Source organism: Sus scrofa, chromosome 9 (assembly GCF_054392235.1).
Source record: "Sus scrofa isolate SSC_HxYL_T2T_F1_AM1 chromosome 9, Sscrofa_HxYL_maternal_Yorkshire_Landrace_v2.0, whole genome shotgun sequence".
NCBI lineage: Eukaryota > Metazoa > Chordata > Mammalia > Artiodactyla > Suidae > Sus > Sus scrofa.
Window position 1 is genome coordinate 126,110,388 of NC_139391.1, and position 25,071 is coordinate 126,135,458.

General features: G+C 37.2%; 1 protein-coding gene across 14 annotated transcripts in view; it reads left to right on the forward strand.

Moving 5' to 3' along the window:
- TDRD5 (tudor domain containing 5) overlaps positions 1-25,071 on the forward strand; it is a 126,589-nt gene that overhangs the window by 75,085 nt on the left and 26,433 nt on the right. For all 14 annotated transcript variants that reach the window (XM_084977792.1, XM_084977799.1, XM_084977789.1 and 11 more), the window contains 6 exons: positions 5,347-5,500; positions 7,595-7,803; positions 10,202-10,422; positions 13,159-13,371; positions 13,867-13,933; positions 24,261-24,461. In XM_084977792.1, the coding sequence (XP_084833918.1) occupies positions 5,347-5,500; positions 7,595-7,803; positions 10,202-10,422; positions 13,159-13,371; positions 13,867-13,933; positions 24,261-24,461 (1,065 nt within the window). The remainder of the gene's footprint in view (positions 1-5,346; positions 5,501-7,594; positions 7,804-10,201; positions 10,423-13,158; positions 13,372-13,866; positions 13,934-24,260; positions 24,462-25,071) is intronic.

Below are 25,071 nucleotides of genomic sequence, written 5' to 3' on the forward strand. Positions count from 1 at the left end.
GGGAAATTAAAAAATATTTCCAACTGAATGATAATGAAAATATATCAAAAAATGTGAGATACAGCTAAAGCAGTAGTCAGAGGGAAATTTATAGCTCTAAAATGCCTAAATTAGAAAGAGAAGAAAGGTTTAAAATCATCATTGACCTAAAGGTCTGCCTAAGGCTAGAAAAAGAGGAGCAAAGTAAACTCAAAATAAGTAGGAGAAAAGAAATAATAAACTCAAGAATATAAATTAATAAAATAGCAGCAGTTAACAAAGCCAAATACCGATTCTTTGCAAAATACCAAAATTAATAAATCATTGGCTAGTTATATTAGGAAAAAAGAGAGGACAGAAGTACCAATGTTAGGAAAGAGATAATGTCATTATAGAGCCTACTATAAAGACAATAAAGGAATATTATAAACAACTGTGCCTATTATTTTACAACTCAGATGTAAAATTCCTCCAAAGATACAATTTACTCAACTGAAGCAAGGTGAAATAGATAATCTGAATATAAGTACCAAATAAGTGAATTTTTGTTACTTAAAAACAAAGTGAAACAAAGGCCCATGTGGTTTCATTGATGAATTCTATCAGATTTTTAAGGAGGAAATTATGTTAATCATACATTATTTCTTCCATAAAATAGAATGAGTTAGGGAGTATTTTCTTGGAATACATTATCCTGCTTCCAAAACTTGACATAGGGTATTACAAAAAAACCAATTTAGATCATGTTTCTCATAACATAGACTAAAAAATCTATTACAAAAATAATGACAAATTGAATCCAGCAATATGTGAACAAGAACTTTTTCCTTTTAGCAATACAGATTGGAGAAAAGAAATAATTGTCCAAAAGGAATTATTGTAATTCACCATATTAACAGAATAAGGAAGAAAATCATGTCATTTTAGTAGATGCAGAAAAAGAATTATCCTAGTTTAATATCCATTTGCAGTAAAAATTCTCAGAAAAGCAGGAATTTCCTCAGTCTGATGAAGGATATCTCTGAAAATTCTGTGCTTGTCATACCTAATGTTAAGACCCTCGACACTTTCCTGCTAAAATCAGGAATAAGGCTACCATGTCCATTTGCACTGCTTGAATTCAGTGTTGCACTGGAGGTCCAGTAAATAAGAAAAGGAAATAGGAAGGCACAAAAACTTGAAGTAAAACGGTCGTTATTTGCAGAAAACATGATTGTGTACATAGAACATGCTAAACAATCCATGAAAAGTTGTTAGAACTAGTAAGTGAATTTATTAAGGTCAAAGATAGAAGTCTTTAAAAATTAAATTGTATATCATATATGTTAATAATATAGATTAATATAAAAGTCTATTTCCATATGTATGCAGCAGACAATTGGAAAATGAAATTTTAAAAACTCTATTTACAATTGTGGCAACATAAGTTATTTGAAATAAGTATAACAAAAGAAACATAAGGCATCTATACTGAAAAATACTAAGCATTGCTGAGAGAAATAAGACTTAAATCGAGAACAATAACACATTCATGGGTGAGAGGACTCAGTATTGTTATTAATCTATAGATTCAGTATTCCCATTATAATTCTTGTAGGCTCTTTGTAAATATTGACAATCCATAAATTTGTCATATGTGATAGTGCATAAGGAATTCAGTTCTTACACACTCAGCTGATTTAAAACAGAAGTGTCAAAGGAATTCAGTGGGGAAAGGAAATTATTTTCAATAAGTGATGCTGGAACAGTTGTTTATATAGGGAAAAAAAATGAGTCTAAACCCCAACCTCACACTATGAACAAAAATTAGAGGTAATGTCATAGACCTAAATGAGAAAAATAAAATTATTAAAGCTTCTAGAGGAAAACTTTTTTTTTTAAGGGCCACACCTGTGGCATATGGAAGTTCCCAGGCTAAGGGTCAAATCAGAGCTGCAGCTGCCAGCCTACACCACAGCCACAGCATGCCAGATCTGAGCCATGTCTGCGACCTACACCACAACTCACGGCTACAAGGGACCCTTAACCCACTGAGTGAGGCCAGGGGTCGATCTTACAACCTCATGGTTCCTAGTTGGATTCGTTTCTGAGGCACCACGATGGGAACTCTCCAGGAAAACTTTATTTAAAGGCTGAGGATATTTAAGAGTTTCTTAGGACATGGAAAGTAATAACCATTTAAAGAAAATTGATAATGAGACTTTTAAAATTCTATTCAGGAGACTAAAAATTAACAGATGAGGAGGGAAGAATTGGGAGGGTGGGTATAGCGTATACACACTACTGTGCAAAATAGGTGATTAAGGAGAACCTACTATATAGCACAGGAAAATCTACTCAATAGTTTGTAATAATCTATATGGGAAAAGAATGGATATATATTTGTGTGTGTGTGTGTGTATATCACATGGATATATGGATCTATATGGGTATATACACAAATATATATCCATGTATATATGTGTGTGTATGTGTTCCATATATATATATATAGGTGTGTATATGTTTATAGGTATATATATGTATATATATATAGGTGTATATGGATATATATATGAATATACAGCTCCGAGCTGTGTCTGTGACCTACACCATAGCTCATGGCAATGCCAGATCCCTAACCCACTGAGCGAGGCCAGGAATCAAACCCGTGTCCTCATGGATACTAGTTGGGTTCATTACCCCTGAACAACAACATGAACTCCAAGAATGGATAAATTTATATGTATGACTAATTCACTTTGCTGTTCATCTGAAACTAATATAATATTAAAGTCAACTATACTCTGATAAAATTTAAATAAATAATCATTGGAAAAAAATGACCACTGGGAAAAAATTTTACAATTATATATCTGGAAAAAGGACTCATATCCAGAATAGAGAACCTTCTATAGTGCTATTACAGAAAGCCAAACAACTCCATTAAAGAAGATTTGAACATACACTTCACAAATGTAGGTGTATGAGGGATTAATAAACACAAATGATGATAAGCCTTTACATTTTTGGAGCAAGTATAAAATGGTACTTCTCTGAAAACTGTTCTGACATTTTGTTATAAAGTAAATATGTTTACTCTTTGATCCAGAACTATACTCTCAAGATATTTATCTAAGAGGAATCAAAGCTCATGTCCCCTGAAAGACTTGTACAATAATATTTTTAACAGTTTTATGCTTAATAGCCTAAATTGGAAACAACCCTATTGTTCTTTGTATGAAAATGAATAAAGAAATTGTGTATTCTTACAATGAAATACTGTTAAACTGCTGAAAGGTAAGCCAACATGGATGAATTTGAGAAATACTTGCTGCTGAACTGTAGGTTACCTTCTCTATGACGTTCTAGAGTAGAAGCTAATAGATTAAGCTAATCTGTAGTGGAAAAGAGAATTGTTTTTTTCTGCGAAAGAACTTGCTGAGGTGATTGAAATGTTTCATATCTTAAATGTGGGTTTAGGTTACACAGTTTGAATTTGTCAAACCTAATTAATTCAGTGGTAAACGTAAGTTCTATACATTTCACTGCATGTAAATTTTACCTTAAAAAGACTGTTAACCTCAGTTAATAATGGCATGCTGACATGTTTGGGAGTAAAGAGTATTCATGTCTGAGGTCGTGTTGAAATGAATAAAAAAGATAGTTTGGTAGGTAGATGGGTATATAGATGATAAAGCAAATATAGCAGAACACTAGTAATAATATAGGTAGTGGATTTTCACTGTCAGAGTATTTCTCCCTTTCCTGTGTTTAAAATTTTTTATAAGAAAATACTAGGAAAAAATGAACAAGGAAAGAAAGATTAAAGCGAAAGTAAAAGGTATTGAAAACAGGTGGAGAAGAGGCAGCATATGAATAATAAAACCAAAGGTGGAACAGAACAAATACTGAAAACTATAATTTGAGTAAACTTACTGAAATGGAAAACTTGAAACTATATGTTGAAGGAGCACACTGCATACCTGAGAATACTGACCCAGAATGACCGACACCAAATTACTGAACTTGAAGAAAAAAGCTAATTATCTGAGCTAGATCTAAAAGAGCAAGTGATTTATAAGGGAGACAAATTTAGGTTATAGACATTTTCCCAGCAATGTTTACAAGAAAAGGGATTTTAAAAAGTAAGGTATTTCAAAAGAAAGTAAAAAGTAACATATTTCATGGAAAGAAAATATGAGCCAAGGATTTTATGGCTAGCAAAATTGAATTTCAGCTATGCAGAGCTAGGCAAGCTATTACTGCCATACAAGAATTCAAGAACCGTTGTTCCCATGAGCTTTTCTCACAAAGTTTACTGAAGAATGAACTTCAAATAATCAAAGTCACTAGAGAAACATCAACAAAAAGAACTGACAGTGAGTGCCACTTAGAAAACTAAGACTAAATGAAGGTTAGAAAGGAGAACATAGTATATGATGGCTGTTACTCTGACAATGTAAAGGACCATCATGCAAAATGGTAGAAAAAGGATGAACATAGGTAAAAAATGTTCATTGCTTTTATTAATTATACTGGTAATGGCAATAAGAGTACTGTTTTTCTGAGACTTGTATAATGAGGTATAGAACATATTAGTAATTATGGGGTAAATGGGTGTAACTATGAGGTAATTTAAATTGTATGTACAAGGGTATTCTAATTGCATAAAATTGAACCTGGATCATCTTATCATCCCAGACCAGCAAGGAAACTATTAAAGACTAGGTTCAGCTCAGGAGGACTTAGGAATCCATGTGAAGTGGTTTTTCAGGTTTGATTAAGGATAATAATTGCAGTGGTTTGAAGCCCATCAAATGTGTTTAATTCCTTGAGTTCATATGATATTAAAATCTAATTGGTTATCATGGAAGATGATAGAGAACCATTTCATTTTCTTGGAAAATGGTAAAGAAAAGAGAGTCAGTCACTTATTCTGGCTTTCCTAAATGAACTAGTAAGAAATGAGGGGAGCATATTCGCCACAAAATTTTTTCCAATAAAGTGATAAAAAAGGATCTGTGGAATGAGAACATCACTATGTTAAAACTCTCAGTAAAATAGTAGATCAGGCATTGACCAATAATGGCTCCCAACAAGATCAAGAAAGAGACAGCCAGACATTATTTGTGCCTCTTTTTAGAATATGGCATCACCAATAGGCTTGTCCAAGTGGAGGAACTTCTAACTGGCCTAGCAGTTTATGGTGAGGGATTATAGGTCTCTTGGTTTGTATAATACTTGTTTGGAAGCAAACATTTATTATAATGCCTGAGTTCACTCACCCTTACAATTTTAGTTTGGCCAAATCCAAATTAAAAGTATTGTCCATGGGCATCTGTATATGTTATATTCCTGTTTTGTTTGTTATTGTTTTGGTGACAGGTAATTTTTAAAGAGCCACTTTCACCCAAAAAACTGGGCTTCTTAAATGTGACAGAGCTTGTTGGATCTCTTAGTGACATTCTTCATGTTGAGTTCAGGGAAGGAGAACAAGACTTGCTGGTGTTTGATGCTGATAGGAAGCCTCTGCCACCTGGTGAGTTTATAGTATAAGTAAACCCGATTTTTAGTTGTTTCTGGAAGGACAAGGGAAAAAAAAAGCACTGATTATGTAATAGTCTTTTTGTGTGTGTGTGTCTTTTTAGGGCCGCACTGTGGCACATAAAGTTTCCCAGGCTAGTGAGGTTCCGCTGGCCTACACCACTGCCTCAGCAATGCCAGCTCTGAGCTGCATCTGCGACCTACACCATAACTCACGGCAATGCCAGAAGTAAACTTAAGAAACTCTGATGGTCTTTATTAATAATACAGCAGTCTTATTACAGCACCTATCACCAGAATGGAGGTCATTATATACAAAACATCTTCAAGGCCAGTGTGTGAGCTGTGTGATTGATGTGGTTACAGTACAACCATTGTCCAGATTTGGATAATTCTGAAAAAATAAGTTTTCTGAAATAGTATTCTGATGGGGAAGCACTCAATAGTTTAGTGATTCTTTGGCTGTTTAGGAATACGTGGAGGTTCTTAGAAATACTTGAAGGTTCCTGATAAGTGGGTGTGCATTGGGACTCAGCAGTTGTATTTTTTTAAAACATTTTGTTTTGTGATAATTTTAGGTTAATAGAAAAGTTGCAGAGATAGTACAGTGTGCCCATATGCCCTTTATCCAGCTGCCCCTAATATTGACATCTCACATAACCATGATATGTTTATCAAAACTAAGAAATTATCATTGGTACATCACTTTTAACTAACTTTGGGTTTTATTCTGGTTTTACTAGTTTTGTTCCTTTTCTGTTTTTGTCCCATTGCATTTAGGGCTCTGGTTTTTGTTTTTGTTTGGCTTCGTTTTTTTTTTTTTCTTTTGAGATTTTTATTGATGTTATTGTAGATTCACTTGTAGTTATTAAGAATGAATACAGAGAGATCCCATGTACTCTTTCCTCAGTTCACTTAATGGTAACATTTTGCCAAACTGTAATACAGTGTGGTACTTGTATTTTTATAAATTTCAACAAGTACCTATGGTGGACAGGTTTTTATTTTCTTGGTGTTTTTTTTTTTTTTAATAGAATGTGAATGTATCTTTGTTGATTTTTTTGGATTATTAAAACAATATTCATTCTAAAGAAATTCCAGTAGCACAGATGAGTAAAAAGTTGAAAACGAACATTTCTCATTTCACTCCCTCAAAAAATGCCATTAGAATTTTTTATAGCTTTCCAGATTTTAAAAAAATGTGTATGTGAGCCTAACTACACTTTTAAAGAATTACAAAAGCAGTATTTGCTTGTTTAAACAATTCCAATAATGCAGAAGTAGTAACTAGTAGTAATAGTTTTAGTGTTTTTTTTTCTGGATCTTTTCTAATTATTTATCATATGTATAATTTTCTTCCACAAAGCAGCATTGTATATAAATCCTTGCTTTTTATACTTTGTAGAGATATTTTTCCATATCCGCATATACAAGTTTATTTCCTCCTTTTTAACTGTATATGTAATTGTTTTATGTAACTGTATTAGAATTCATCTAGACAGTCTCACATCAGTGGACATATAGAGTATCCATTTTTTCCGTTAGAAAAAAAACACAGAGATAAACATTCTTATACCTACATCTTGTACAGTTATTAGTTTATTTCTTTAGGAGTCATCATAGTTTTTACGTTTGTCTGGGGTCTTTTTTATGTCAGCCTCTTATGGTCATACACATGTAAATTTGAACAAAATGTGTGATTTGTTTGGGAATTCCCTAAAACTTAAGGCATCATATTATGGAATATTAAGTAGTTACATGTATTGTATATTGTAAAGGTGAAGGTTCATAGCTAAAGTTGAACAAGAAATAAATTGAAATCAGGATGCTGAAAAATAAAACCTTTCACCAAAGTTTAAAAAACTTTATCAGACTTACCTTCTCCCCACACCATGAATGATTTAAGATTTGTTTCCACCTGGACCTCTCCTTATATCTCTCATACTGAAAGATTTACAGAGAAGTTCATATCTCTCATCTTTATTATCTGCCCAGGGCCTGGTACATAGAATGTATTAGTAACAGTTTACAAATTATGTATATGTATACCTACATATATGTATATAGGCTGCTGTATTGCTCATTTCAGATGGAGCTGCTTCATCAGTCAGAAATTCATGTTTAGTTCATTCAGACGAGAAAATAGAAGCCAAAGCTTCTGTGTCCAGTCCCCCTAGAAATTCACTGTCTACTGCTGTTATCAAGGAGACAACATGGGATTGCCCTTCAAAAAACCAGAGAGAGCCAGAACAGAAGATTTTTAAGAAGCCTAATCTTGTGGTAAAGCCTTTACAGCTGGTGAGTAGGGTTTAACGACTGTGCACTGGAGATTCATTATTATGGAAAGTAATGGAATGTTTCTTTAGAATAAACTTCTGTTTGAGAAAAGTCTTATTTCTAGATCTGTAATTTCATAAAAGAGATCGTAACTTTGATCTGAAGTCATCTTATGCAGCATTTATTCTGATTTCCAGTCTTTTTTAGAACTAATGTTCCTTGAGTCTCATTTCAGAGTTTTCAGATGGCTTTAAGGATTGGACACTTGGCTTGGGATGACACTGCTCTGTTGTGTTTCAGTAGCTTAGAGACCCTCCAGGCCTTGGAGGGAAGAATTGAGGAGCTTTGTTGTAGCTGTCTGTCTCAGCACTGCTGCAGGTCACCCCTGTACCTAGCCTCAGTTATTGGGTGATTTTTTTTTTCCTCCTTCATTATATATCCACAGAGACTTCTCCCTTTTTGTGTTTTCATTCCCTATTATTTTGTCATTGTTAAGGAATTAATTGCTAACTTTTCTTCCGTTCTGCTCTTTACATCTGGCTTTTGGTTTGAATTTCTCTAATAATTAGTGATGTTGAGCATTTTTTTCATGTGCCTGTTGGCCATCCTTATGTCTTCTTTGGAGAAATGTCTACTTAGGTCTTCTGCCCATTTTTTCAATTGGGTTGTTTGTTTGTTTTTTTGCTGTTGAGTTGTATGAGTTGTTTGTATATTTTGGAGATTAAGCTCTTATGGGTTGCATTGTTTGCAACTATTTTCTCCTATTCCATAGGTTGTCTTTTTGGGTTTTTTTGTTTTGTTTTGTTTTTATGGCTACCTTTGCTGTGCAAATGCTTTTAAGTTTGCTTAGGTCCCATTGGTTTATTTTTATTTTGATTTTTATTGCCTTGGGAGACTGACCTAAGAAAAGAAACACTTGTATGGTTGATGTCAGAGCATGTTTTGCCTATATTCTCTTCTAGGAGTTTTATGGAGTCTTGTCTTATGTTTAAATCTTTAAGCCTTTTGAGGTTTTTTTTTTTTTTTTTTTTTTTGTGCGTGGTGTGAGGGTGCGTTCCAGTTTCATTGATTTACATGCAGCTGTCCAGTTTTCCCAGCACCCCTTGCTGAAGAGACTGTCTTGTTCCCATTTTATATTCTTGCCTCCTTTGTCAAAGATTAATTGACCATAGGAGTCTGGGTTTATTTCTGGGTTCTCTATTCTGTTCCATTGGTCTGTATATATGTTTTGGTACCAGTACCACACTGTCTTGATGACTGTGGCTTTGTAATATTGCCTGAAGTCTGGGAGAGTTATGCCACCTGCTTGGTTTTTGTTCCTCAGGATTGCTCTGGCAATTCTGGGTCTTTTATGGTTCCACGTAAAATTTTGGATTGTTTGTTCTAGTTCTGTGAAGAATGTCATGGGTAATTTGATAGGGATTGCATTGAATCTGTAGATGGCTTTGGGTAGTACGGCCATTTTAAGAATATTAATTCTTCCAATCCAGGAGCATGGACTATCTTTCCGTTTCTTTGCATCCTCTTTAATTTCCTTGATTAATGTTTTATAGTTCTCAGCATATAAGTGTTTCACCTCCTTGGTCAGGTTTATTCCTAGGTATTTGATTTTTTGGGGGTGTGATTTTAAAAGGTATTATAATTTTATATTCCTTTTCTCATATTTCATTGTTATATAGAAATGCAACTGATTTCTGAATATTAATCTTGTATCCTGTTACTTTGCTGAATTCATTGATCAGTTCGAGTAGTTTTTGTGTGGAGTCCTTAGGGTTTCTGTATCATGTCATCTGTATCATGTCATCTGCATAGCATGACAATTTTACCTCTTCTTTTCCAATTTGGACACTCTTTATTTCTTTTGTCTAATTGCTGTGGCTAGGATTTTCAATACTATGTTGAATAAAAGTGGTGAGAGTGGGCATCCTTATCTTGTTCCAGATTTAAGTGGGAAGGCTTTTCACCTTTTCTCCATTGAGTATTATATTTTTTGTGGGTTTGTCATAGATGGCTTTGATTATTTTAAGGTATGTTCCCTCTATACACACTTTGCTATCATGTTTGCTATCAGTTTTTATCATGAATGTTTTTTTAATTGAAATATAGTTGATTTACAATGTCATGTTAATTCAAGGTGGGTGTAAAGCAAAGTGATTACTATATTTTTTTCAGATTCTTTTCCATTCTAAGTCATTACGAAATATTGAGTATAGTTTCCTGTGATATATAATATGTTCTTGTTGGTTATTTTATATATAATAAAGAGTATATGTTAGAATTTTCATTTTTCTAATTTGCCAGGGGATTCTGTTAAAGGTGGCCCATGAAATATACCTGAAGAAACATTGTCATAGAGTTTGAAATGTCACCCAAATATTTATAGTGGTTTCTTTGGTTTTTTCTTTTTCTTGACTTGTAGCAAGTAGAAATTAACAAATCACAGCTCTGCTTGGCAATGGCAAATCATGATATCCCACCAGATGCTGTAAGGGACAAGAAATTATGCAGACTGCCACCATTAGATACCAGTACTCTCGTGGGGGTCTTTGTGGAGTATATCATCTCTCCTAGTCAATTCTACATCCGAATCTATAGCAGGGATTCATCAGAGTTACTTGAAGACATGATGATTGAAATGCGGTAGGAGTCCATTGTTTTCAATGTATTTATCTATTTCATTCTAAATCAGTTCTCAAACATTTTGGTCTCAGGACTCTTAAAGATTAAGGCCCAAGAGAGCTTTTGTTTATTAATATTTATTGTATAGAGATTAAAGCTGCAAGAATTAAAAAATACTATTAAAATAATAGTAAATTGTTTATCTGAATATAGATAACATTTTAATGAAAAATAACTGTTTTGTGAAAATTAGAAGAGTGCATTGTTACGTTGTTGCTGATCTCTTTCATATCTAACTTAGAAGAAAATTGGATTTCCATATCTGCTTCTGTCTTTTAATTTCTTGAGATACATTATTTTGGTGGGAGCATATGAAAACATCTGGCCTCACACACATAATGTAGTTGGGAAAAGGAGTATTTTAATAGACTTTTCAGAAAATTGTGACTACTCTTTGGTAGTATACCAAAACTTGACAAGTGGTAATTTCTTTTTTTTTTCTTTTTACGACTGCACCTGTGGCATGTGGAAGTTCTTGGGCCAGGGGTTGAATTGGAGCTGCAGCTGCTGGTCTACACCACAGCCACAGCAACATCGAATCTGAGGCCACATCTGCGACCTATGTTGCAGCTGGCAGCAGCAACGCCAGATCCTCAACCCACTAAGGTTAGGGATTGAACCCTTGTCCTCAAAAAAGCAATATTGGGTCCTTAACCTGCTGAGCCACAGTGGGGATTGTGACAAGTGGTAGTTTCTTAAAGTTAGTTACAATGTAGAATTTGAACTTTTCAAATTCTGCTGTGTTAAAATGCATTTTATGCTTTTGCACTTTGAATATATCTAGGATTAGCTATGTGATTGCAAGCTCCAGTGCAAAATTAAAATGCAAGACTCCTTAAAATTATTAAGAATTTCAGGAGTTCCCGTCATGGCGCAGTGGTTAACGAATCTGACTAGGAACCATGAGTTTGCGGGTTCGGTCCCTGCCCTTGCTCAGTGGATTAAGGATCCGGCGTTGCCGTGAGCTGTGGTGTAGGTTGCAGACGCGGCTCGGATCCCACGTTGCTGTGGCTCTGGCGTAGGCCGGTGGCTACAGCTCCGATTAGACCCCTAGCCTGGGAACCTCCATATGCCTCGGGAGCGGCCCAAGAAATAGCAACAACAACAACAAAAAAAGACAAAAAAAATTATTAAGAATTTCATGACAACAGTAACAGAGCATTAAAAAATAGCATGGGGACTTTCTAAGTGTAGACTCAGTGGAACTGGCCCTGAATTTTACCACCATCTAAGATTTTAAAACATCATGCATTGGTCTTTTGGAAAATACTGGTTCACTGAGTTACATATATCTTCCAATGTTGACATGTTTCATCACACGGTATATTTTAAAAAATCACATTCATTAATATCATCGCTGATATCAAAAAATTATTAAGTATTAGGAAGCCATCAAGCTCATGGTGCTGGATGCAACTTTTTTCCAAAAATCGTAATTTTCATTTGGAGGCTTTGAATTTTGTCATTGACAGTTAAGTGCTGTGTTTTCCTGGAAATGACAAGCTCACTTCGTTTTTGAGAAAATACTATGTCATATACCCAAGTTTGAATAAATGTAATTTGTGAGTGGACCTTTGAAGCAAAAATAATGTTTAAGAAAAGTGTCTAGTTCATCTTACTAATAAAAATAATGCTACACACTCATGTACACATGCACACACACACACACACACACACACATGCAGCAACTACTTCAGTTTGCAGCTGAAATGCACAAGTGCTTTTCCTTAAGGCAACTTGGGAAGTATTTTACTTGTACTTCTATTTTTGTTACAGAGAATATTTAAAAAGTCATCACTTAGTAGTTGAGATTTAATAAGCTTAATAACTTTTATTGCTTTATCAAGGACATTCTTAAGTGAAATGGGTCTCTTTCTTTTCTTCTTTATTTACTGTGAATGCATGGCAGTGAAAAATAAATGATTAGTGCAGTTTGATGGAGTACATTTGCCTTTATTTAGCAAAAAGCCACCTGGAATTTATTTTTCAGCAGTGAAAAATAAATGAGTACTAGTGCAGATTGACGGAGTACATTTGCCTTTATTTAGCGAAAGCCACCTGGAATTTCACCCTTGCTTTTACACCATCAGTGCAAATGTTATCACAGTGAAGAGAGCACATAACTATTTTCATAATACTGAAGTATTAAAGTAGCTTCTATCTTATGAACTTTTTGAGAGGATGTAGGGTTCCAGGAGTCTTTGAGCTACACTTAGGGAACTACTGCTCTAAATTATCTTTGCTCTACTGAAATATGATGTCCTTTTTTAGTAAACCCATGTAAAATGTTTGTCTTCTCAGTCTCTTTAGATTTATTCATGAACAACAATGTCTAATTTTTACATTGGTGTCACATATAAGAATGACTTATTTTGTAGCTCTCCAAAAGCATTCCATGGTTTTTTCCTAAGTTTACTACATTATATGGTCATCTCCCACTCAAGAACTCCTGGCATAATGTTATGTAGTAGTCACTTAGAAAGTTTCTATTTGAAGAAGTTTGCTGATAAAGAGAAGGGATTTGGATAAGAGAAAGAAAATTAATTGGTTTAATAATAAGCATTGCCAAATCAGAAAAGGTGAGGATTTTTTTTCTTTGCTTTTTGCTGAGACTTTCCTATCCTTGGTACATCAAAAACAAATGATCTTTAATTTTTCCTACCCCTGTGGGTTTCTCTATATTGTGGAATTCTTCAGGCGCTGTTACTCTAATCAGCTGGTTTCTGATCGATATACCATGCCAGAGTATTTTATCCGACCAGGACACCTCTGCTGTGTAAGGATTTCTGAGGATAAATGGTGGTATCGGGTCATTGTCCATCGAATTCTCGGGAAACAGGAAGTTGAAGTGTTCTACCCAGACTTTGGAAATATTGGAACTGTTCAGAAGAGCTCCCTGAGGTTCCTTAAGTAAGTTAATAAATTTAATAAGGAACTAAGTTTTGAACCATAATGCTAAAGCTTTATGGTATTAGGATCTCTCTTCCTTTTCTCCTTCATCCCTCCCTCCTTTTCACCCTTCTTTCTTCTCAGTGCAGATTTGGCAAAATGGTCACTTAATTTCACAATTGAATATAATCTCTTGCATCTTCACATGACTGTGAATCTGAATGGACAGATCCATGAAACTAAATTTTAATTTCTACTAAGAAAATGGTTCTTTGGGTCATACTAAGAGGTGAATTTATATAGCATGAAGGTTGAACTGTTCCTCCCTGGTTTTCAAAGACTGCTACATTTTACAAGTTTATTTCTTAGATTGCTTTAAAGTGTAAGACATTAATTTTAAAATGCAACAATAAAATACACTGAAATGGTGTAAAAAGCTTAAAGAGTGGATAAGAGATTACATAAAATGCAGTTTTAAAATATGATTAAACATCCATATTTGATTATCTGTTGCAGGTTCTGCTATACAAAGCTTCCGGCTCAGGCTATCCCTTGTTCTTTGGCTTGGGTGAGACCAGTAGAGGTATGTTTGTGTGTTTTCAGTTTAATAAGCAAACATTTGATGCCAAGAATAATTCTAGATTTTCAGGATACAAACATATATAAAACATGGAGTGAGCCCTCAAAGAAATCGTTGTAGACAGCATGTGTTTTGCCTTTATTCTCTTCTAGGAGTTTTATGGAGTCTTGTCTTATGTTTAAATCTTTAAGCCTTTTGAGGTTTTTTTTTTTTTTTTTTTTTTTTTTTTGTGCGTGGTGTGAGGGTGCGTTCCAGTTTCATTGATTTACATGCAGCTGTCCAGTTTTCCCAGCACCCCTTGCTGAAGAGACTGTCTTGTTCCCATTTTATATTCTTGCCTCCTTTGTCAAAGATTAATTGACCATAGGAGTCTGGGTTTATTTCTGGGTTCTCTATTCTGTTCCATTGGTCTGTATATATGTTTTGGTACCAGTACCACACTGTCTTGATGACTGTGGCTTTGTAATATTGCCTGAAGTCTGGGAGAGTTATGCCACCTGCTTGGTTTTTGTTCCTCAGGATTGCTCTGGCAATTCTGGGTCTTTTATGGTTCCACGTAAAATTTTGGATTGTTTGTTCTAGTTCTGTGAAGAATGTCATGGGTAATTTGATAGGGATTGCATTGAATCTGTAGATGGCTTTGGGTAGTACGGCCATTTTAAGAATATTAATTCTTCCAATCCAGGAGCATGGACTATCTTTCCGTTTCTTTGCATCCTCTTTAATTTCCTTGATTAATGTTTTGTGGTTCTTACCTCCTTGGTCAGGTTTATTCCCAGGTATTTGGTTTTTTTTGGTGAATTTTAAAAGATATTGTATTTTTGTATTCCTTTTCTAGTATTTCAAGATATATGTTTTTTTAAAGAATCTTCTCATGACATCATTGTGGGAGATGATTGGAGTGGGATGGAACAGGAGGCATTTCCATCATATAGATACATTTGTTTATGTAGTTATAATTATGCACATAATTTTGAAGAAAGAAAAGGAAAAAACGTAACTTATAATTCCCCACTCAGATACATTCAGTTTAGAAATTTGATGTGAGTTTCTTCCAGTTTAGTTTATTGGATATTGGAGATGAGGGTTTTGGAGGGTTTTGTAATAGTAATGTAATAGTAATCACATTATTTTATATTCCATTTTTCTACTCATCATTATAACAAATATATTTGTATGTCATAGTTCTCAATTTTAATATGTTCATAGTAATCCATAAGGTAAGCGAGTATTATAGCCTGTTTAACTGTCCCTTTATTGTTAGACTAATTCAGTCTGCTTCTGATTTTTATTATCAATAATGTATGGAAAGTATGTATTTTGTGCAAGTCAGTACCAAGTATTGTTTTTTAGGGTGCGTTTTAGCCCTGACTAGGTTTCTTTTTATAGCTTCCATCAGAAAGGTCAGGAATAAATTTGTAACCTACTTACAGCCAATGTCCGTTACTCTCATATTAGCCAAATGGCTTCCATTTTTGGTTCTTTTTGTTGTTTCCTTCACAAATTGCTTCTGGATCACTAAAATAGCTTATTCAAAGAATTGTCATGATTGGATCCTTCTTGTTCAGATTTAAGCCCAATTGTCATTTCCCCAAGAAGGACTTCTTTGACCAGCCAATTTAAGATGTGCCCTTCCTCTTCAGTTATTCACTGTCACTTTGTTTTACTTGCTAACATCAGCTGGTATTATCTTAATTGTTTGATCATATACAACATCGTAAGTTCCTGAGCCCAAGGATATTGTCTGTCTTGTTTACCACTTTATCTCCAGTGCCTAGATCAATGTTTGGTCCATAGTAAGTGCTCAATAAATTTTTTTTGACTGAATGAATGTATCTCTCTTTATTTCTTTATCTTTTTTCTGGTTTCAAAAATAGTTAATGCACTTGGTAATGGTAGAGTAGCAATAGAGTGGCACAATGGGACTAATAGTCTTAAACACAAAATCCAAAGCAGGCAGAAAAAGAGAAGTCTACCCTTGGATGTCAAATTGCAGTAAGAAAGATTAGGAGTTTTTCAGCTTCTTTCTTGAGGTCATGCCCCAGTCTGCAATCTTGCTGGATTGAAACGTTAGAGGACATTGTTGGGGGCTAGCAGAACAGCTAAAAGTTAGGGGGTAATACTCGAAGGAAGGGGCCATAGGGTGGGTGCATTCCAAAATTAAGGTATGGATACAGTCTGCCCAAATCCTTAGATGACAGCTAAACTTTTCAAGCTCTGGGAAGAACCTAGTGGCCTTAGTGAAAGATCACTGGCTTACCTGTTCTTTCTTCTTCTCACCTTGCATGCCTTAGTTTGAAGAGATTTTTAAATTATTCCACTGTGTTATTTAAGTGATGACTCTAGGAAATAAAACATATGTGAATAGCAGTGCAAGGACGTTAGAACACTAACTCCTTTAATGTCCTCTTCTGATTTTTGTTTTGTAATCAATGCTACTATTTTTAACCTCTCAAGGAATTGACTGTATAAAATAATAATAATGTCCATTTAGGTATAGTTAACATATTTCTCAGTTTCTTAGCTGTTCTTCTCACTACTCAAACCTTCTGTCTGGGGACATTTTCTATTTGAACTGTATTATTTAGTATTTCATTTTGTGAGAGAATTTACTGACGGCAGACTTGGTTATGCTTACCTGAAAATATAACTTTGTACTTCTTCTTTTTTTTTTGTCTTTTGTCTTTTTAGGGCTGCACCTTTGGGATATGGAGGTTCCCAGGCTAGGGGTCCAATCGGAGCCGTTGCCGCCAGCCTACACTAGAGCCACAGCAACGCCAGATCCGAACCATGTCTGCGACTTACACCACATCTCACTGCAATGCCAGATCCTCAACCCACTGAGCGAGGCCAGGGATCAAACCTGCAACCTCATGGTTCCTAGTCAGATTTGTTTCCACTGCGCCACGAGGGGAACTCCTGTACTTTATTTATTTTTTTTTTTTTTTGTCTTTTTTTGCCATTTGTAGGGCCACTCTTACGGCATATGGAGGTTCACAGGCTAGGGATCGAATCGGAGCTGTAGCCCCCGGCCTACACCAGAACCACAGCAACACAGGATCCGAGCCTCTTCGGTAGCCTACGCCACAGCTCACAGCAATGCCAGATCCTTAACCACTGAGCAAGGCCAGAGATCGAACCCGCAACCTCATGGTTCCTACTCGGATTCGCTAACCACTGAGCCACAACAGGAACTCCTCCTGTCCTTGTTCTTAAAAGATATATTCAGTAGGTGTAGAATTCTAGGTTGGCAGTTAATATCTTCAGCCAATTGAAGAAATCATTACACTGGCTTCTGGTTTCCCTTATTATATTTAAGTCAGCTATCCATTAATGGATGTTCCTCTGGAGGCAATGTCCTTTTTTTCTGTGGCTGTTTTTAATTTTTTTAGCTGTTTTTATGATTCCATATTTTTCTCTTGTGTTCTTCAGATATTTTTAAAAACAGAATACGTTTTTATTTTATAGATATTTACTCTTTGTATAAAAGACCTTTTCACTTATCTAGGAGATTTTTTTAAAGAATGCTACGTTTTTAACTATTTCAAAATCAAAATCATATTAAAATTACCTGCTAATGAAATTGAAACTTGAACATTTTCTCTTTAGAAAACAAAGCTCCTTATTATTGAGGTAACATTGATTTATAAATTACATAAGTTTCATGTGTATAGCATTTTATTTCTGCTTCTATATACCCTACCACATGCTCACTGCCAAAGATTTGTTCTCCATTTGTCATCAGACAGTTGACCCCCTTCAGTCATTTTGTCCTGCTCCTTTCCCCTTCCCCTGTGGTGGCCACTACTGTGTTCTCTCTATGTCTGTTTCTGTTTGTTTTGTTTTAATTTTGTTTCTGTTTGTTTATTTTTTTTATATTCCACATGAGTGAAATAATATGGTATTTGCCTCTCTCTGACTATTTTTAGGTAGCATAAAACACTCAAGGTCCACTTACATTGTAGAAGACATCATCTTCTTAAATAGCTGAGCAGTATTCCGTTATATATGTACCACATCTTTTTTATCCATTTATTTGTTGATGGACAGGTTGTTTCCATGTCTTGGCTATTGTAAATAATGCCACAGTGAACATGGGGGTGCAGATGTCTTTTTGGATTTGTATTTTCATATTCTTTGGATAAATACCCAGAAGTGGGATAGCTGGATCACATGGTAGTTCTATTTGTAATTTTTTGAGGATTTCCATACTGTCTCTGATAGTGGCTGCACCAATTTACATTCCCAACAAAAGTGTATGAGGATTGTTTTCTCCACATGCTCACCAACACTTGTTAGTTGTTGCTTTTTTGATAATAGCCATTCTGACAGGTACAAAGGGATATCTTACAGTATTTTTCTTTTTGGCTGCCCCATGGTATATGGAGTTCTGGGGCCAAAGATCAGATCCAAGCCTCAGTTGTGATCTAAGCCACAGCTGTGGCAATGCTGGATCCCCATCTCTGCAAATGAATTTTCCAATTTTCCTTGGCTCGTCCTTATATTTTCTAGTTCCTTTCTAAAGTAATCTCCATTACTCTTTATATCTGCTCTTAATTTCTTCATATTCACCCTTAATTCCCAGTATTTTCACTATTTCCCTCTTGAACTCAGTGTCTTTTAGACTGCAGAGATCTCTTTCATTGTTTACTGCTTCAGGTGAATTCTGTTCTTTTAACTGGAAATGGTTCCTGTGCTTCTTCATTTCACTTATATTTTTCTTTTCCTGTGATTTAGGGAAGCTAACTACTGTAATCTTGGAGGGCTCTTTCTATGCAAGAGTGCCCCTCTGTATTTTGTGGGGGGTTGCTATTGAGTTTTGGAATGGGAGTTTGGATATTTGCTGTCTCGTTCTTTGGTGTGAGCAGGCTGTTATCCCCTTGAGTGTGTTTCCAGGGAGAGGGAGGCAATGGCAGGGCTAGTAGTCAGTGCCTGGTTGCTGGGCTTTTCACGGTAGCAAGGACCTGCAGGAAGGTGGCACAGGCTACTCCCAGTTGCAGGGCCCTGGGAAGTGGTAATGAGCCTCAGGCAGATTTAGATGGTGCCTGGAGCACTTGGCAGTGGCAGGGTGTGTGAGTTCCCAGGGGGAGAAAGCAACAACAGGCATTGTTTGGTCACAACGCCTTCCCCTGAGGTACTTTCTGAGGTGATTGGGGCCACAGATGTTGCCCGTTCGTGGACCCCTGGTGGCGGTGGCCCACTTCTGGAGTCAGAGATAACTGTGGTGGTTCGCCCCTGCCACCTGTATGCCATGCAAGAAGCACCTTGTCCCACTTAGCCCATGTAGGAAGTGCTGCACAGGCTGCTACTAGTTGCAGGCTCCTGGAAGTGACAGCGATTGGATATGTGTGGGCACTGCCCAGAGCGTTTGGCAGTGGTGGCAACAGGGCAGGTGTGTTCCCAGGAGAGTGAGAGCAACAACAGGTGGTGCTCGGTTGCAGGGCCCTCATTTGTGCCAACCTCTGAGGTGACTGAGTTCACAGGTGGGGCCTGCTCACAGACCTCTAGTGGTGCAGGCCACGCCCTGCTCTGGTTTCTGAGATGCCTGCTGTGGTGTAACCCCGCAGACTATAGATCACACAAGAGGCTCCACGTCGTGCTTAGCCCCCCGCTGCCCTTAGCCCTCACAAGAGGTGCCCAGCCACCCAGGGCCCACACAAGAGGCACCCAGTCTCCTGTAGCCAGAGCAAGGGAGAGAGATTCCTATTGCGGTCCTCCCCTCCTCCTCTCACTCTCCCCAGCAGTAGCACCTGGCTTCTTCTGCAGGCCCACATCTCCTCCTGGGTTCCCTCGGCTGTGGTGTTCTGCTCCCCAGCCTGTGGCACGCCCCTTCTTAGCCCCTCAAGCTTCCCCCACATAGCCAACCCTAGTCTGCTCCCTGGAACTGACCTCCGGAGCCTGAGTCTCAGCACCCAGCCCCCGCCCGAGCGGCTCAGGCTCTGCCGTCTGGGTGATGGCGCAGATGATCTGTGTGGCTCTCACTTTGCGCTGCTTTTCTCAGGACTTGGAGATCCCCCTGTCTCAGTTTATCTCCCTGTAGGTTAGGTGGCTTCCCGGGGTGTGTTTTCCTTTTCTCTTTAACTGCTCCCTCTCGTGAATGCTAGTCCTGTCCTAATTCCTTTTCTCCCTCTTTTTCCTTTTGTTCTACCCAGTTATGTGGAGGGTTTCTTCCCCTTTTTGAAGGTTTAAGTTCTTCTGCTAGCATTCAGTAGATGTTCTGTGCGAATCATTCTACATGTAGTTGTATTTTTTTGATGTGTTTGTGGGAGAAGGTGAGCTTGATGTCTTACTCCTTCTCCAGCTTGATCCTTCCCTCTCTCCCTGACGTCTTGATCCTTTCTTTGTCATTCACTTTTGACAATTTTAATATTAGGTCTTGGAGGATGTCTTTTTGCATAGAGGTAATGAGGTGTTCTCTTGGCTTTGTGAGCCTTCATATCCAGTTTCTTCCCCACGTTTGTATTATTTGAATAATCTGTTGTCTTCTCCCTCTCTTCTCCTTCTGCGATACCCATTATCCTAACGTTGCCTTTCCTAAAAGAGTTGGATAGCTTTTGTAGGATTTTCGCATTTTTAAATATCTTCTCTTTCCTCTCCTGCTTATGTCATTGCTAGATTTCTGTCTTCAAGATCACTGACTCTCCTGCTGTATAGCATCGAGAACTATGTCTAGATACTCATGTTGCAACAGAAGAAAGGGTGGGGGAAAAATGTAATTGTAATGTATACATGTAAGGATAACCTGACCCCCTTGCTGTACAGTGGGAAAATAAAAAAAAAAAAAAGATCACTGACTCTCTCTTCCATACAGTCTGCTCTTGTTCCTGTGCTTTCTAATGCATCCTTCATCTCATTTACTGAGTTCTTCTGTTTGGTTTTTTTCTAGAGTTTCATTCTCTTTAGTAAAGTTCCTTCTGTTCATTAATTTTATTCCTGAGCTCATTAAACTGCCTTTTTGAGTTTAAAAAAAATTTTTTTTTATTCTTAAGGTGATACCCATGGCATATGAAGGTTCCCAGGCTAGGGGTCAAATCAGAGGTACAGTGGCCAGCCTACACCACAGCCACAGCAATGCAGGATCCAAGCCAAGTCAGCGCCCTACACCATAGCTCATGGCAATGCTGGATCCTTAACCCACTGAGTGAGGCCAGGGATTGAACCTACAACCTCATGATTCCTAGTTGGATTCATTTCTCCTGTGCCATGATGGGAACTCTTTGAGGTTTTGTTTGTTTGTTTGTTTGTTTGTTTAGCTTGGTTGACTTTCTTTACAACAGCTGTTTTGAAATTCTGTCAGTTGAATCACAATATTCTGTCTTTGGTTTCTGGAGAACTGTCATTTTCTTTTTGTGATGTAGGGTTGCTATAGTGCTTCATGTTGCTTGATGATGAATTTTTCCTCTGCCAGCACATTTGATGTTAAATGGGAGTTCCTGTTGTGACTCAATAGGTTAAGAAACCAACCCATGAGGATGTGGGTTCAATCCCTGGCCTTGCTCAGTGGGTTAAGGATCCAGCATTGCTGCAAGCTGTGGCACAGGCTGCAGATGCAGGTCAGATCTGGCATTGCTATGGCCGTGACATAGACCAGCAGCTGCAGCTCTGGTTTGACTGCTAGTCCAAGAACTTCATATGCTGCAGGTGTAGCCTTAAAAAGGAAAAAAAAAAAGATGTTAAATAACAGGTTAGGAGTTAGAGTCCTTTGTTTTTTGTTTTCTGGTAGGTGGTGCCGCACACATTTTTTGTTTCTTTTACATGAGCTGCCACTGGTTATATTCGAGTGGCAGTTTCCCACCTCCATCTTTTCTGTAAGTGGTGTGGCTCCATGCCTTCGTTGCTGCTTTCTGTGCCACTATGGGCATTGCTGCCTTGCTTCTTCCAGATTTGCTGTGGTCACCAGGCTGGTGGGCTCTTTCCTTGCCTCTGGGATCCCCTGAGTCACAGGATCTGCTTTTGGAGGTGGGGCATTAGTGGTGGGAGTCATGGGCACCTCAGAAGCTGGAAGGGCAGGGACCCAGGCCCTTCCCCCACTGCTTAACAGTTACCTGTGGCCATGGGTGCCAAGTGTGGTCAGGTGGCCAGAGTTGTGTCACCGCCTTCCCTGCTGCTACTGGGTTCTCTGAAACCGTGGGCTCCACCACCTCCTTCAGGGCCAGGATTGTAGGCCCTGACTGTGCGGTTCCCTCGCCTCTTCTCTGTGCTCCAGTTTGCTTACCTTTGGATGTACAGATGTGTGTATTTCTCCAGGGCCCTATTGTGTGGGTCAGAGACACCTTTATTGAGTTATAGATGTTTCACTGGATATAGGTGAAAGGGGAGAGATGAAGGTAGTTTTTCTACTCTACTTTGTTTCTGAAGTCTGAAAAACATATTCTTCACTTTTAATGTGTTTATTCTCATTTGTCCTACTTTGTTGTTCACTGGACTTCTTTTTATCTGTACTTTGTTATATCTGGCTTTGTTATATCTGGCTAATTCCCAGCCATTTATTTCTTCAACTATGATGTTTTCCCTGTATTCATATTTATATTCCCCCTGTCTCTGTTCCTGCCTCTCTTTTTCTGGCACCATAATTAAACACATGTGAAATCTTCTGAATTTACCTTCTATATTTTTTAACCGCTCTTCTGTATTTTATGTATTTCTGTCTTCCCATATTGCATTCTGGGTAATTTTTCTAAATCATCTTCCATTTCACTGATTTACTCTTGAAAATACCTAACCTACTATTGAATTAACCCTATTAGGGTTTTAATTTTGATAATTATATTTTTACTTTCTAAAAGTTCTTTTGGTTCTTTAATTCTGCTAGATCAGTTCTTAATAGACTGTACATCTCTGCAGAAGCTTTAAAATTATTTTCATTTTTTTCTTTGTTTTTACTTTAAGCATAGCAAGTTCAATTGTTTCATAATTCATCTAGAAATTCAAATACATAAAGTTTTTGTTTTGTGTTATTTTGTTTCTCTTTGTTCTTACATGTGATTAATTTTCTCTTTAAGTGCTTTTTATCATTGCCTATGTACTGCTCATTGACTTTTAAAAATTTTTGTAAGAATATCTGAACACAGATTAAGATTGCCTATCACAGAGTTCCTATCGTGGCACAGCAGAAATGAATCCAACTAGGAACCATGAGGTTGCGGGTTTGATCCCTGGCCTCACTCAGTGGGTTAAGGATCCGGTGTTGCTGTGAGCCATAGTGTAGGTCACAGACTCTGCTTGGATCTGGTGTTGCTGTTGCTGTAGTGTATCTGGCACCTATAGCTCCAACTGGACCTCTAGCCTGGGAAAACCTTCATATGACGCAGGTGCAGCCCTAAAAAGCAAAAAGATTACCTATCCCCAGAGAGATTTACATTTGCTTCTGCCAGGTATCTAGCAATGTAACCAATCTGAAACCATGTTATTTTAAATGAACATCCTGAGGGTTTGTGTACCATCCAGGTGGTATGAAAGTTGAGCTGCAAATCTATGTGAAGGCTAGGTTATTTCTTTTCCCCCTTATCCTAAGCTTGTTACCCCTAGGAACTTAACTTAATAAGGGAAAGTTCTACTCTTCAATCCCTCCATGGATAGACACTGGTTTTGATTTCTGTCCTCTTTGACCTGTGAAACCATCAAAACCAAAGTTCACAGTTGCCTGAATTGGCAATTAACTTTAAGGCAAAGTAGTTACCTATTTCCCTTTAATTTTAGCCTGATAATTTGTAACTCTCTTGTCAGTTCTTTGCTGATTTTTGGACATATTTTAAAAATATTTTTTAAGGACTTCCTTTTGTGACTCAGCAGGTTAAAAACCCAGCCAGTATCCATGAGGATGTGGGTTCAGTCCCTGGCCTCTCCTAGTGGATTAAGGATCCAGCTTTGCCATGAGCTCTGGCATAGGTTTTAGATGCTGCTTGGTTCTGGTGTTGCTGTGCCTGTGGTGTAGGCCAGTAGCCGCAGCACCAATTTGACCCCTAGCCACAGGTGTGGCCCTAAAAAAAAAAAAAAAAAGCATTATTCAAAAAATTTTTTTATTCTAGAACATTTAGTTGTTACTGTGAAAGAATTGGTCTAGTAATCTGACTCAGCCATTTCTGAACATGAAAGTTATCATCACATAACAATAATTTTTTCATAAGCCCATTCTCATCATTTTTCCTTTATTCTGACTTTTCTCATTCCCAAATCATAATATCCTCAAGTGTGTTATTCTGGTGTTTTCATGGTTTGATTTTTCCACTGAAACGTCTAGTTCATTCATTAGAAATTCATTTTTGTAAATGATTTTAATAATTCATGTTTTAATCTGTCATCTGAATCTCGTATCTTGATTGTGTTTCAGGAACATTGGACATCCAAAGCTATTTTGCACTTCCAGAAGTTGTGTGGTTTGAAGCCATTAGTGGGGGTAGTGGACGAATACGTAGATGGAATCCTTAACATTTTTCTGTGCGATACATCCTCAAATGAAGACGTCTATTTCCATCATGTCTTGAGAACAGAGGGCCATGCTATTGTATGCCGAGAAAATGTCCCTTCTAAGGTAGAGCAATCGGGATGTATTTTGTAGTGTATGTTATTCAATCTCAACACTTCAAGGTGTAAGAGCATTTAGTAGAGAAAGTGATCTGATTTTGTAACCTTTAATCTTAGAGACATCTGTGAGTTTCTCGCCTTCTTAATGCAGAGCACTTTGTAAATTTTCAGATGACCATGGAAAACTACGTTTGACTTATTGTCCTTTAGAAAGAGAATGCTTTTATTTTAAATAATTGAGGATTCTGTCTTACTCCCAAGTATTTAATTCTCTAATGTTTTCTTAGATAAGAGCAACACTCTCTTATTTTGCAGTTATTCATAGCAGTGTCTACATCACCATTAATATTACCATTGATAAGTTTTTTTTTTGTCCTTTTTTGTTTGTTTAAGGGCCACACTCATGGCACATGGAGGTTCCCAGACTAGGGGTCAAATTAGAGCTGCAGCTGCCAGCCTACACCACAGCCACAGCAACACAGGATCTGAGCTGCATCTGCAACCTACACTACAGCTCACGGCAACGCCAGATCCTTAACCCACTGAGCAAGGCCAGGGATCAAAGCTGCATCCTCATGGATACTAGTCAGATTCGTTTCTGCTGGGCCATGATGGGA